This window comes from Neovison vison, chromosome 6, assembly GCF_020171115.1.
Source record: "Neovison vison isolate M4711 chromosome 6, ASM_NN_V1, whole genome shotgun sequence".
Classification (NCBI taxonomy): domain Eukaryota; kingdom Metazoa; phylum Chordata; class Mammalia; order Carnivora; family Mustelidae; genus Neogale; species Neogale vison.
In genome coordinates, this window is record NC_058096.1 from 212992111 (window position 1) to 213006833 (window position 14723).

General features: G+C 50.0%; 1 protein-coding gene and 1 non-coding gene across 2 annotated transcripts; both read right to left on the reverse strand.

The window, feature by feature from the left end:
* Positions 1-1599: 1599 nt before the first annotated feature.
* Positions 1600-5000, reverse strand: RPL18A (ribosomal protein L18a). Its single transcript, XM_044253936.1, has 5 exons — positions 4908-5000; positions 3427-3606; positions 2710-2839; positions 1967-2076; positions 1600-1748 (listed from the first exon to the last, which is right to left on the reverse strand). The coding sequence occupies exons 1-5, from the start codon at positions 4923-4925 to the stop codon at positions 1656-1658; spliced, it is 531 nt and encodes a 176-aa protein (XP_044109871.1). The 5' UTR covers positions 4926-5000; the 3' UTR covers positions 1600-1655.
* Positions 2219-2351, reverse strand: LOC122911057. Its single transcript, XR_006385382.1, has one exon. It is a non-coding gene; the product is annotated as a small nucleolar RNA SNORA68 (small nucleolar RNA).
* Positions 5001-14723: the final 9723 nt, after the last annotated feature.

The window sequence follows — 14723 nt, forward strand, 5'->3', positions numbered from 1 at the left end:
AGTTTACTAACCAATGGTACTGGCAAGGCTGGCAGAAAACAGGCCTTATTATTAAATACTATGGGGAGAGTAAATTGGTGTACCTACAGGGTGGGGTGGGAGGGTTGGCAGGGTCAGAAATTAAAAGCTTGGGTCCAGCCACTTGGGGCCCTGTTTACCACTCTTTCTCCATGTGATGCACAGGTGAGGGACAGTCACTGGCTGTCCTCACACTTTTCCGGGTCCCAGACTTATTAAACCCATCCTGGGGCCAAGGAGGAATACATGTGGTCTCCACCCTCCTCAGACTCCATCTGGGGGGCCAGACATCAAAAATCCACCTGTTGTCCCGGGAATACATGTGTGGCTTACAAACCTCGGTGAGGCCGAACCAGTGATGATCCCTAGACGTCCAGGGAGAAGGCTGGGTACATGCGAAGGCGTCTGAAAGCAGGGCGGGAAACAACCAGTGCAGGTCTGGGAAGCCTGGTACTCTGTCCCCAGGTCCTTCTTGGGACAGTGGCTGGCTGTGCCCACGCCTCAGGCACCTCTCCAAACACAGGTGGCGTCTGAAATGAGCCGGTTTTCTGGAAACCACCAGGATTGATCATGCCAACGAGCTAGCCCACCTCAAGTGGGGGGGAGGGGAGGTTGTACCCTGGGACACTCCAGACCTGACTGCTCCCCAGACCCTCACCCACACTGCGTTTTTGTGCCCTGGCTTCTTCTAGTTCCATGGCTCTCTGCAACAGCAGGCAGATCTTGGCTGACCTTTGCCCCCAGCGCCTACAGTTGTGACTCTCCAAGTACTGTCCACTGAGTAAATCTGCCGAGTGCCCTAACTTTCTGAGGAGTGTGGGCCAGGGCTGCCCAAGGTCACACACCAAGGACAGACACTTCCCAAGAACTGCCCTCCTAGCCGTGCCTCAGCCTCCTGATTGAGGGGCTCAGCCAGGGTGGGATTAGCTTCATGCCTGAAATTCCCCAGGGCCTCAAGTGGTTTCCTGGACACGGATACCAATGGTGAGACCTTGAACTTCTTGGGCAGGATGAGGGTATCCTACAAGGGGCCGGCACCTAGTGAAGAGAGAAAGCACCACAGCACACCAAGCTCATGGTCCTCTCCAGTGCCCCCTGGTGTCTGCTCGGAAGATCCTGGAACTAAAGACTAGGGCTCTGAACCCCGCAGGTGGGATGAACCAACCCCATCATCCTGACTCCTTACAGGCATCTTGTATCTGACTGCCACATCTCACCAAAGACATGAGCTGAGGCCTTTAGTAAGGTGGGACAGGTTTAGGGGACAAACCTTGGGACCTGCAAAGCACTCCCCAAAGCTCACAGCAGAAGGCTACCTGCTGGGGCCACAAACTGGGCCTTGCGGCTCCAGGACCCTGCTGAGAGCCCCTTGCTGGATGAAACCCTGGGGAGCCAAGTGGGCAGGAGAGCGCTTGGAGGTGTGGCTTTTGGCACTCCTGGGACTCCCCTTCTGGAGAAATCAGGTGCCTGGGCCCCACTTCCAGAGAGGAGGACCCCTCCCCAAGCAGAGAACTCATAGCCTGGCTGTGCCCTCTTGAGTTCTGCAGGGCGTACAAAGAAAATAAGAGTGTCTGAGCACCCTGGTTTTCCCAAGAAGTTTATTCGGGCAGAACTGGAGACACACAGAGGCTCTGCACCTAAAAGAAGGTGTTGGGCCTCTTGGTGGTGAAGCGTGGCTTGTGCTGGCGACGCAGGACCCGGTGGGGCAGTGGGAACTTGATCTTGGAGTCCTGTTATAAGGAGAGATGGGTGAGTGGGGGGTGGAAGCCTCTCAACCTAGTCTTCCAGGGCCACTGAGGTGTGGCAACCCCCCACTGGGCTCCTGCGTCAAACCCAGTGCCTCCCTGCAGCTCCCGAGGCTGGGGGACAGGGGAGTAGCTGGGACAGCTCCACGGTCCAGGGAAGCCCCCCTCTCCTGAGCCTGCCCAGCAGGGCCCTGGGCACTCACGTGGAACTGCTTGACTGCTGGCCGGCGGCACTTGCTGGCTGCAATCTCCTCCACCTTCATGATCTGGATCGAGTGCGCTCGGGCACGGTGTCGGGCGCCCATGTCTCGGTCTGCAGGGAAGGAGGCAGGGCGAATGTGCACCCCGGGGACTGGGCATTCCTCAAACCTCCCATCAAGTGCTGGTCTAGAGGGACCCCAACTTGGGGACTGGGTGGCTGGAGCCTCTGGCCCCAGCAGGCACTAGCGTATCAGGGGTGTAGAACCTCCAAATTCACTTTGAGAGGCACGGCCACAGCCCCCCAAAGGCGACGAGATCCACTTGCTGTTAGCACCTCTGTTTAAACCGCTGCTATGAGAAACAGCAGTTCTTGGGTTGAGGTGCTTGGGTTTGGTCTCTGGCAGGTAACCCGCCCTAGGAGCACCTGGGGCCACCAGGGCCAGATCCCAACAGACAGGGCCAGAGCTAGGGGCTAGACTCTGGGTGGGAATTTCGTCTGCAGAAGTGAAGGACCCTGAAGCTCCACCTGCTGGCAGGTTCCAGAAGAGGCGCCCGGAGCATCCTCTCCACTCCTGCCCCCAACCACCACCCCTGGACTGTCTGATCCCCTAATCCAAGAAGCCTCTGGCACTCTGGCACTCCTGCCTCAGTCTGGCAAGGAGTGGGCGGGAAGCAGGCTGACTGGGCTGGAGATCCCTGCAATAGGAGCCCTACAGAAGGACTGGGTGCGGCCCTGGAAGCTCACAGCACTGGGTGACGGCGCCCGCGGTGGTCAGGTCCCGGTACTCCCGGTACATGTTGTGGGTACCGCTTCTCGAGTCATAGCGCAGCCAGATGCCGAAGTTCTTCACTCGCAAGGGGGATTTCTCGAACACCTAAGTGCCAGAGACACTGGCTGAGACAAGAAGGCCAGCAGCCTTGCTAATCCTCTTCCCCAGGCCTCTCTTGCATCTGTTTCCCAGTCCTTGAATCTTAGAGCACAGGAAAGCAACTTGCTGTCCTAGACAAATCCCCATGGCAACAGTGGAGCGGACATGGCCAGCCAGGCCGGCACACCTCCCCCATGTGGACCACCAGCTCGACTCCTCCCAAACACTACTCTCCCAAGACTACCTGGGCCCGAAAGCAGCTACCACCCTGCAGGTGTCTGATGCAGAGTCCAGCGCCCATCACAGCAAATGTGCTCAGGTGACAGCACCTCTGCCTACTTTCTATAGGAGACTCAGCCAAAGCGCTGGCCTCAGCCGAGGTGTCCGAGCGTACCAGCCACACACTTCCCGGGCCTTGGGCTCTCTCATCAGGAAAAGGGTACGGAGTTTATCCACCCCATCCCAAACTAGGGCTTAGTTACCACATGCGAACAAGCCAGGATTTATGAAGTCTGGGAATTCTGTGGGTTGAGGAACCCCCATGAAGGTGTCCATCCACTCCAGACCCCACCCTGCTCTCAGACACCCCGTACCTGTCCACAGTAGACGATTTCCCCTGAGGACTTCTTCATCTTTTTCAGCTGAGACACAAAGTACCAAAAGCGGGACTTGGCGACCACGTGATTAGGTGCAAAGATTCGCATGCGATACAGCGGCGGAGTGCGACATTTGGGGGTGGGCAGGCAGCGCCCCACCACCTTGTATTCTCGCAGCTGAAACACAAACAGGAGTTGAGATGGGGCCTGACCCAGAGCCCTGAGGCCAACTGTGAGATTCACCTTGCTTCCTTTCCCAAGCCTGATGAGAACTGAAATCAGGAGAGGGAGAACAGACTGTCCCATCACAGGGCATCCATATGGAATCCCGGTGACTGGGTCATGCCAACTGTCCCAGCCTTCCCAAAACAGGGATCGAGGGCGGGGAGGGTTAAGATGCCTGGGTAGCCTCTGCCTTGGCTCAAGAAAGGTGGGCAGGGCTGTCAATCTGGCTGTCCTTTTCGTTTATATTCCTGTGAAAACAACTGAAGCCTAAACCTGCAGGGTCCTTCCTTCACAGCATCTTTGCAGCTCACATCTTCCCAAAGTGCTCTTTCACTCTGGAGCCCAAAGACAGTGGCCAGCATGGGATCTCACAGCTCACTCCACACAGAACCAGGACAAGTATCCAGTTCCCTTTCAAGGCCTGCTGCCATGGGACCTGCAGCTGCTTCAGTATTCCCAGCAGCAGTCCAAAGGGGTTTGGACTTCCCAGGGCTCTCCCCGTTTACAAAGATGCAAAGACAAAGACGTAGGCTAGAGCCAAACACTGTGATATATTACAACGAACCCACCTTCGTAAATGACTCGTCAATCATTTCATTAATAGAAAAAGAATGGCTCCAAATATCGCAAACTTGTCTCCTACTTCCATGTGTAAACGTGACTAATCAGCCCCGCGGACCACCTGCTCAGGGAAGGACCGATGCAGCTGGCCTCCTCCCCAGCGTGGAAACTGAGGCTGGGGAGCCGTACAGGACGCACCCTGTTTCTCCCGAGGGCTCGCTCTTCCATCTCTGCGCCACAGCGCCCTCTGATTTTACTAAGCACTTGCAACGATAAACCTCCCCTTGTCAGCTCAGATTTAGTTTTCTACTTCTTACTGCCCCGTCAAGAAACAAGAAATATTAACGTTTCCTCCCACCGTGACCACTTTGCAAATGGGGCAACCGAGACTTGGAAGATCAACTAAGTCCCGTGGCTCGAACTTCCAAGCCGCGCAATTTGTCCCTTCCCCTGGAAAGGAGAGCCCACCTCTCCGGCCCCCGAGATTCCCCAGCGGATCGGAACCATGGCACCAGCCTCCCCACGCGGCACCCGCAATGGCCGCCATGTTGGCTGGGCCTGGGGATGGCGCGCGGTGGCACCGGACCCAGCCAAGAGCGCTCTCCCGCTACGCGGCCCACGCCACCTGCCAGCGCCCCCGACTCGATCAGCACTGCACTCCCCGGCCCCCGGGCCCGCCGCGCTCGCCTTACTGTGCCCGAGGCCTTCATGGCGCTCTATCCGCTTTCGCCGTCGCACGAGAAAGGAAGTGGCTTTCCTCGCGCAGCCGCTCACCAAGACTTCGTTGACGGAAGTCCCGCCTCTTGCAAGCTGCGCGCCCATTGGCTTCTCGTTCCGACGCTCAACAATATCTGCTTTTTCACTGGTTCCAGATCCACCAACCTTTCACAGCCCTTCCTTCTTCCACAGCGAAGCTAAGCCAGAGAGAGCGCCACTAGCCCCCCTCCCTTTCCACCCTGGCCATCAAGGAGCGTCTTGCGCAGCACGCCGGGAGTTGTAGGCACCCGGGAAGGTCTGGGTGGTAGTTCGAGCGTTCCACTTCCAGTGAACGCAGGGAATGCTCGCATGTAGAATATATTTCCTTATTGCTTTATATTCCATAAAGTGACTATATTATAGTGTAATATTTTAATTCTTTTAATGATTTTTATATATGTTTATTACTTTTTCTTTTAATATTTAATTTTTATTTTTATTTTATTTTATTATTATTTTTTTTAAGATTTTATTTATTTATTTGACAGAGAGAAATCACAAGTAGGCAGAGAGGCAGGCAGAGAGAGAGAGGGAAGCAGGCTCCCTGCCGAGCAGAGAGCCCGATGCGGGACTCGATCCCAGGACTCTGAGATCATGACCTGAGCCGAAGGCAGCGGCTTAACCCACTGAGCCACCCAGGCGCCCCTAATATTTAATTTTTAAAGTAATCTTGACACCCAAGGTAGGGTTTGAATTCACAATCCTGAGAACAGGAGTCTCATGCTCCACCCATGAACCAGCCAGGCCCTGGGACCCTACATTTTTTAAATTATTTCCTTAGTGGTTGCTCTAGGGCTTAACACATATATCTTAATTTAGAATCTTTTAGCTGCCTTAATTTTTTAAAAAAGATTTTATTTATTTGACAGAGAAAGATAGATTAGAAGTAGAGAGGCAGGCAGAGAGAGAGAGAGGGGGAAGCAGGCTCCCCGCTGAGCAGAGAGCGGGACACGGGGCTCCAACCTAGCACCCTGAGATCATGACTTGAGCCGAAGGCAGAGGCGTAACCCACTGAGCCACCCAGGGGCCCCTGCTGCCTTAATTTTAATGAGATTTGGCAATGTTACTACTATATGATTAATTTCCTCTACCCCCAACTTTTGTCTCATTATTGTTATTATTTTGTTACTATTGTTAAACGTATTATATCTACCTACGTATGATACAAACCTAAATACCTTGTTGCAATTGTCACTTAAAATTCTATGGTTTGGGGTGCCTGGGTGGCTTAGTGGGTTAAGCCTCTGCCTTTGGCTCAGATCTTGATCTCAGAGTCCTGGGATTGAACCCCGCATCAGGCTCTCTACTCAGCAGGGAGCCTGCTTCTCTCTCTCTCCCTGCCTCTCTGCCTACTTGTGATCGCTCTCCGTCAAATAAACAAATAAAATCTTTAAAAATAATTCTATGGCTGTTAAAGAAGGTGAGAAAATAGAAGAGGGCAATTATGTATTTATAGAGTTTGTCATATTAATTTTCTCCATTTGCATTTCTGGTTCACTTCACGTGTTTTTGTGAATTAGCGTCACTACCTGGTATCATTTCCTTGTTCGTATACTTTGCTCACCTCCTTTGTACTATTGTCAAGTGCAATACATTTCTACATGTTATAGGCTCAATGACATAATTAATATATATTTTCATACAATTTCTTTTTAAAATCACTTAAGAGGGATGCCTGAGTGGCTCAGTCGGTTAAGCGGCTGCCTTCAGCTCAGGTCATGATCCTAGCATCCTGGATCAAGTCCCATATAGGGCTCCTTGCTATGTGGGGAGCCTGCTCCTCCCTCTGCCCCTTCTGGCCACTCTGCCTGCCTGTGCTCTCTCTGTCTCTCTGACAAATAAATAAATAAAATATAAAAATAAAATAAAATCAGTTAAGAGACCAAAAAATGCATTCGTGCTGTCTTTTATAATTATAGATATATCTTTGTCTGTTGTCTTTCATTTTTCCTGAGTGTTAGAATTAACATGTAGGGTCTTTTCGTACTTAAAGTAGTCGCAAGCCAAACATGGGCAGGAGATGAGCTAGGTGGTGCCTTCTTGGTGGACATTTAGGTCTTGAAAAACCAGAAAATTGGTGGGAGAGGAGGATAAGGGGTGGAATGTAGTCAGGGGCCCTGGCCCGCCTCCTACTGCCTCCTACTTCTTTCCTGCTCAGGACAACAGGCAACAGGCGACTCCATCCTGACGGAGCCGCGAGTGTCCACCAGGTGGCAGCAGAGCTCTTGCCTTAGCTGTGCCGCTAAGGCCAAGAGCCTGGACGCTGGTGTCTGCGGCAGGAATAAGTTCATAACCCACAGATGGTTCCCGGGCGTATTGTCTCTTCGGGCCTCAGTTTCCCCATCCTTGGGGGATGAGGCTAATAATCGTCTCCAGTTCTTGCGGTTATGAGATTTAAATGGCGTATAATGTTTGGATTGGGGAGGCAGGAGCCCTAGCCCTGGAGCGATTCCACTCCAGCCTGCTTGAACTGCCAGCGCAGGGCCTCAGTTTCCCAAGCTGCAGGCAGGGAGTGGGAGAGTAGAAAAAGGTACTGGAAAACGACAGCAGGCGTGCCGCACAAATCAAGGGGTGGGAGGGCCCGAGAGGGGGCCAGAGGAGGGGGAGCAGGGATGGCAGTTGAGGAGAAGGGAGAGCAGAGGTGTAGGGAGAAGGAGGGAAGGGCTCCAGGCTCAGCCCCAGCCTTGGAGCCAGGTGCTTCTATCTTCAAGGTCTGGGTCAGGGTGACTCCCGCAGCTGGAGCGGAAGGAGGAACCCTGGGGAGGAGGGGGTGTGTGTTGTCTAAAGTTTGTTAAGAAGCATTTTTTCCCTTCTTGGCTCTGCTGGATGAGTGTGGCCCTGCCCACCCCACCCCGCCATGCCCGCCACTCCCCTGACCCTCCCCATTTCCCCTCCCTCCCAGATGCTCTGCTCTGGTCTGCCCCCTCACCTAGCCTTGGGCCAAGCTGGGAGCCCAGCCCAGTCAGCTGTTCGGGGCTAGTGTCCCTTTGCCTCTGTCACTCACTGCCTTTCAATCAGGCCCAGCTGAATTCCTGGTTGGCAAGGGCACCCCTGGGCTCCCCGGTCTTCCCAGTCTTTCTTATTCCATAGGACCTTGAAGGTGCCCTTTCTTATCCAGGCTCCTGGGTCACACCGGGCCTCAACCCAGGTTGGATCACCACCCTGTCCGTCACCACCTGAGCTGCCCCACCTTCCCCATCTGGGCTGCCAGCCCCTCCATCTTTCCAGGGCTCCATGGGCTGGCCCAAGATTCTGCTCCTGTCCCTTCCTCCTGAAAATGCCCCCAAGGCACTCACCCCTGGACTCCAGATGCCAAAGCTCCTCCCCTACCCCAGCCCCTCCTCTCCTGCCTCTAACTATTCCTGCTCCCAAATCACCTAAGGCTCTTCCTCCTAATTTGATCATTCATTCATTCTAATCATTCATTCATTCATTCTTTCGACTACTTCCATGTGCCAGGCACTGGGGACCCAGCAGTGATCAGGACAACAGAAAACTCCAGTCCTGCGAGAGCTGACATGCTATTGGGAGAAAATGGACAAAAACAAGAAAAATAAGAGTAATAGGCATCACAACAGAATGTGAGAAAAATAAACAGGAAGGGGTTGCCGTGGGCTCCATACAATTATTGCCTCCCATGCCCAGCCAGGGGACAGACCCCATATCCCTTTTCTCAGCCTAATTGGAGGAGGATCCTATGGCACTGTGAGTAAGGGAAGCAAGCCAAGCTGGAGGTTCTTAGTTCCTGAGCCTGTCCCCCACCCCCGCCCTCCCTTTCCTGTAGGGGGAGGGCACAGTGCACACCTCTGGGGTGGGTACAGGGATTAAAGGGTTGCTCTGCATGCAAAGCCCTAATGCACTGGTGAGTACTCGATGTGTTTGCTCTTCTTATGATCAATCTGATTGCTTTTATTCACAGTCAACTTCTGAACAGCAGCTCTCCCATCCCATGTGCTTACATATGTTCCCTTTTTTGATTAAACACTTACCTTTTAATGGTATTAACAAACACAGAGTTCAACAGGCATGAAAAGGTAAAGGGCAACTATCTCCCTCTTCTGCCTACCATGGCTCCCCAGTGGTTACCACGGGAACAGGTGATACAATTATGTTGGTGTTTCCCTGTGGAGGATCTCCGCATCCTCATCGGCTCTTCCGACACGAAGCAAAGCTTCCTTCCCCGGGCAGGTGCACACCTTGCTCTTTCCTTCGCCAAGCCTGGAGGTCTTCCCACACTATCAGCCCTGTGTCGCCTCAGTCTTTTGCACAGCCGCATAGTATTCAGTGCTGAGAATGGCCAGAGTTTATACAGCAAATTCCTGCATGGCTGGGCATATTTGGGTCGTTTGCAGCTGTTTGCTGTTACAAAGAGTGCCAGGATGAATCCATAGCCCTCTCTAGTAGGTATCACTCCTGGGAGGTTGGAAGGAGCCTTGCTGGGTCCCATGGCATTTTCTTCATCTTCCTCCTGAATCCCTCTGCAGGGATGGGCTGTTTCCACCCCTGGCGGCCACAGTGAGAATCAGTGCAGAATCCTGAGATTACAGTGAACTCCCACACGGTTCATCTGGTCAGTCAAGCAGGTGGGAAACAAACCCCTTGTTATTCCTCCCCGCCCCCAACCTTCTCAACTTTTAAAAATTTTTAAATTTTTATTATTAAGGATTTTATTTATTTATTTATTTGAGAGATGGAGGGACAGAGATAGCAAGAGAGAGCATAGAGCAGGGAGGAAAGGAAGACGTACACTCCCATGTGAGCAGGGAGCCCGACATGGGGTTCGATCCCAGGACCCTGGGATCATGACCTGAGCTGAAGGCAGATGCTTAACCAACGGAGCCACCCAGGCACCTCCCCACCCCCCGCTTTTCACCTTTGTTAAGTGTAATTAGAGTAGACTAAATAGCCCGTGTTAAGCACATGCTTTGTGCAGTTTTGACAAGTGTGTAAATCTATGACCGTGACCATGTCCACCATGGTCATGACCACAGTCAAGACGATGAACATACATCATCACCCCCACCAGCGTTCTGCACCCCTTCCCAAGCTTTGTGCTTGGCTTCTTTCACTCAGCACGATGATTCTGAAGTTGTTCCAAGTTGTTGCATGTATCAGTAGTTCATTACCACTTTTTTTTTCTTTTAGAGAGACAGCGCGCACTTGTGTGAGTGGGGGATGGGCAGAGAAGGAAGGAAAGAGAAGACTTGAGCTAATTCCACGCTCAGCACCAGTGTCATGCCACGCTCGATCTCAGGACCCTGAAATCATGACCTGAGCCAGAGCCAAAAGTTGGACGTTTAAAGGACTGAGGCACCAGCCCCCCCCCCCTTTGTTTTTTTTAACCAAGTTGTGTTCCACTGTGTGTGTGGCCGGACCAGAGGGGGTTCCTCTGTTGAGCTGGGAGAACATCTGAATTGTTTTCTATTTAGAACTACTACAAATAAAGCTGCTCATGAGCCTGTATGCACAAGCCCTTGTATAGACACAGGATTTAACCTCTCTAAATATGTAGGAGGAAAAGAGCTGGGTCCTACGGTAAGAAACTGCTAGACTGTTCGCCACAATGGCTGTGCCATTTTGCATTTCCACCAGCAGCACATCAGGAGCACTTGCTATTGTCTTTTTTTTTTTTTTAAGATTTTATTTATTTATTTGACAGAGAGAGAGAAAGAGAACACAAGCAGGGAGAGCAGAAGGAGAGGGAGAAGCAGGTTCCCTGCTGAGCAAGGAGCCCAATGTGGGGCCCAATCCCAAGACCCTGGAAGCATGACCTGAGCCGAAGGCACACGCTTAACCGACTGAGCCACCCGGGTGCCCCATTGCCTGTCTTTTTAGTTTTGTTCATCCTACTGGGTGTAAAGGGCTGTCTCACATTGGTTTATATCTGCGTTTACCTCTGGCTAATGATTTTGTGCATCTTATGTGTGCTTCTTGGCCATTCATATATCCTCTTCAGTGAAATGTCTACTCATATCTGTTGCACGTACTATTATTTTTTAAAGGATTGATTTATTTTAGAGAGAGAGGGAGAGCGCAGGGGGTAAGGGCAGAGGGAAACGGAGAGAAAATCTCAAGCAGGCCCTATACCAGCACGAACCCCACATGGGCTCCATCCCATGACCCTGAAATCAGGACCTGAGCCTAAACCAAGAGTTGGATGTTTAATTGACTGTGCCACCCAGATGCCCCTGTTGTCCATCTTCTAATTGAGTTGTCTTGTTTTGTTGAACTGTAAAGGTTATTTCTAGATTCTGGATACAGGTATTTTGTTTATTTAACATACATTTTTAATATTTTCTCCTGATCTGTGTTTTGCCTTTCTGTTTTCTCAGTGATATCTTAGAAGAGCAGAACTTTTTTATTTTGATTAAGCCAAATTTACCATTTTTTTTCCAGGTAAGAAAACATTATCTGCCCCAAGTTTACTAAGATTTCTTCCTTTTTCTTTTTTCCCCTTCTGCCCGCTGCTCCCCCTGCTTGTGCACTCTCTCTCTCTGACAAATAAATAAAATCTTTTAAAAAATGAGTTTTGTTATTTTAGGTCCTTTGTAATTCTATATAAATTTTAAAGTCAGAGCCAATTTCTGGAAAAAAAAATTTTCTGCTGAATCAGACATCAGTTTGGGGAGAATTGACATCTTAACAACACTGAATCAGTCAATCTATGAACATTTTTCATATGAATCATATGAACATTTTTCAATTTATTTAGGTCTTCATGAATTTTGCTTGGTAGTATCTGTAGTTTTTAGTGCAGAAGTCTTATACTTCTTTTGATAGATTTACTCCTAGATATTTAATTTTTTTTGGTGCTGTTGCAAATAGGATTTTTTAAAAAAAATTTTCACTTTCCAATTGTTAGCTATTATATAAGAGAATATATAGTATAGGACACCTGGGTGACTCAGTCAGTTAAGCGTCTGCCTTTGGCTCAGGTCATGATCCCAGGGTCCTGGGATCAAGCCCCGCTTCCGGCTCTCTGCTAGGTGGGGAGACTGCTTCCTCCTCTCTCTCTGTCTGCCTCTCTGCCTACTTGTGATCTCTCTGTGTGTGTCAAATAAATAAATAAAATCTTTTAAAAAAATCATATGTAATATATAAGAATTCAATTGAATTTTGTATATTAACTTTTTAACTTGTGAACTTGCTAAATAAATTTATTAGTTCTAGTAGTTATCATAGATTGCCTTGGATTTTTTACATTATAAATAATTATATCATCTGCAAATAGAAAGTTTAACTTCCTTCTTTCTAATCTTTTACCTTTTATTTATTTTTCTAGCCTCATTGCAATGACTATGACCTCTAGAGGGATGTTGAATAGAAATGGTGAAAATGGACATCCTGGTCTTCTCTCCAATCACAGCAGGAAACAATTCAGTCTTTCACATTAAGCAAAATACTACCTATAGTTTTTTCTTGTAGATGCTCCTTATCAGATTGAGGACATTTCCATTTACACCTACTTTGCTCAAAGTTTTTATGAATAGTTGTTGAATTTGGTCAAATCTTTCCTACATCCCTTGAGATGATCATATGGTTTCCCTGTGTGTTTTTTTAAAGGTTTTTAAAAAATATTTTATTTATTTATTTGAGAGAGAGCATAAGTAGGGGAAGCAACAGAGGGAGAGGGAGAAGCAGGCTCCCCACTGAGCAGAGAGCTGAATGTGGGGCTCGATCCCAGAACCCTGGAATCATGACCTGAGCCAAAGGCAGATGCTTAACCAACTGAGCCACCCAGGCGCCCCTTCACTGTGTTTTGAATTTGCATTTCTCTTAATATGAGTGAGGTGAGCATCTTTTTCTGTTTATTATTTTTTAAATATATTATTTATTTGAGAGAGAGAGTGAGCAAGAGGGAGCACAAGCAGAGTGAGGGGCACAGGGAGATGCCAACTCCTCACTGAGCGGGGAGCCTGATGTGGGACTTGATCCCAGGACCCTACGATCATGACCTGAGCCAAAACCAAGAGTCGGACACTCAGTCCACTGAGCCACCCGGCACTCCTCTTTTTCTGGGTTTAAGAGCCATTTGTATTTCCTTTTTTGTGACTTCTGGGTTCATATCCTGTTAAGTTATTGGCATTTTCTTATTGTTCTCTAGGAGGTGCTTGTATAATGAAGATATTTTATTTATAATATGAGTTCACATTTGTTTCCAGTTTCATTTGTTTATATTTTGACTGCATTTATGGGCTTTTTGCCAGCAGAAAATTTGGAATGTTTACATCACTAAAGTTTCCAATTTGTTTTTTTTTTTTTTTTAAGATGTTGTTTATTCATTTTACAGAGAGAGAGAGAGAGCACAAGGAGGGGGAGCAGGAGGTAGAGAGGGAGAAGCAGGCTCTCTGCAGAAAAAGGAGCCTGATGCCGGGCTTGATCCCAGGGTCCTGGGATCATGACCTGAGCCAAAGGCAGATGCTTAACTGACTGAGCCCCCTAGGGACCCCTTCCCTGAAACTTCCTGATGGAGCCTTCACATACCCCTCTCTGGGGCTGAGGGTGTCACCTTTGTCCTTACCCTCTTCCCTTCCTGCTCATTCTCAAAATGCCACAGTGACCATCACACTGGAGTTGTCAGCCTCTACAAACTCACGGTCTTTCCTGGAGGGCAGGAGCCTCTATCTCGGGGGCCAGGGGTGGGAGTAACATTTGCATTCCTCTCTGCTGAAGTCACCCAGGAAGTAAAAGAAGGATGTTACCTCTAAGTCCTGTGCAGGACTTCCTGCCTCTAGCCTGCTGGGGCTCCGGGCTCTGCTTGTACCGAGGTTACACTCATAACCCTCCCTCCACCCACAAGGCCCCACCGATGCTTCCAGGCAAGTCTCAGAACAGTAGGTCCCTAACACACTGCCCTTCTCAGAAACGCTGTGACCTGGTCCTCTGGTCCAGTCTCCCAGCCTTTGCCTGGGCCGTTCCCTCTGCAGGAGCTCCCCACACCTCCAGATTACTCTTTGGCTAATCCCACTTGTCCCTGGATTTCAGTATCAAAGCCATTCCTCCAGGAAGCCCTCCCAGACTCAGGGCCTCTCCTAGCAGCCTGCAGGGCCCCTGAGACAATTACTGGGTTTATGATTATTATTTTAAGTTTATTTATTTATTTAAGGGTGTCTGGGTGGCTCGGTCAGTTGAGTATCTGCCTTCAGCTCAAGTCATGATCCCAGGGTCCTGGGATCGAGCCCCATGTCGGGCTCCCTGCTCAGTGGGGAGCCCGCTTCTCCCTTCCACCTCCACCCACCATGCTTGTGCTCTCTCTTGTTATTTCTCTCTCTCAAGTAAATAAATAAAATCTTAAAAAAAAAAAAGATGTTTATTTAAGTAATCTCTGCACCCCATATGGGACTCAAACTCATGACCTGGAGATTGAGAGTCACATGCTCTTCCGACTGAGCCACCCAGGCACCCCCCCCCAAAGCCATGTTTGTGCCAGGACCTGTAATGGGATTATCGAGATGAAAGAGTTCTCTAAAATCTATCCTCCAGGGGCACCTGGGTGACTCAGTCATTAAGCGTCTGTCTTTGGCTCAGGTCATGATCCCAGGGTCCTGGGATCAAGCCTGGCATCAGCCTCCCCACTCAGTGGGAAGCCTGCTTCTCCCTCTCCCACTTTCCCTGCTTCTGGTCCCTCTCTCACTACGTCTTTCTCTGTCAAATAAATAAATAAAATCTTTAAAAAAAAAATCTGTCCCCCAAACTCTACTTTCTGGGGTAAGGACACTGGGCCAGTTCTCACGGAGACGCTGCCCTAGCCG

Excerpts from the sequence above, each read along its gene's own strand:
- RPL18A (XM_044253936.1), bottom strand. Across the intron at positions 2,840-3,426 it reads AAATCGTCTACTGTGGACAG|GTGTTCGAGAAATCCCCCTT; the intron begins GTACGGGGTGTC and ends TCTGGCACTTAG. Across the intron at positions 2,077-2,709 it reads GGGCGCCGTCACCCAGTGCT|ACCGAGACATGGGCGCCCGA; the intron begins GTGAGCTTCCAG and ends CCTTCCCTGCAG.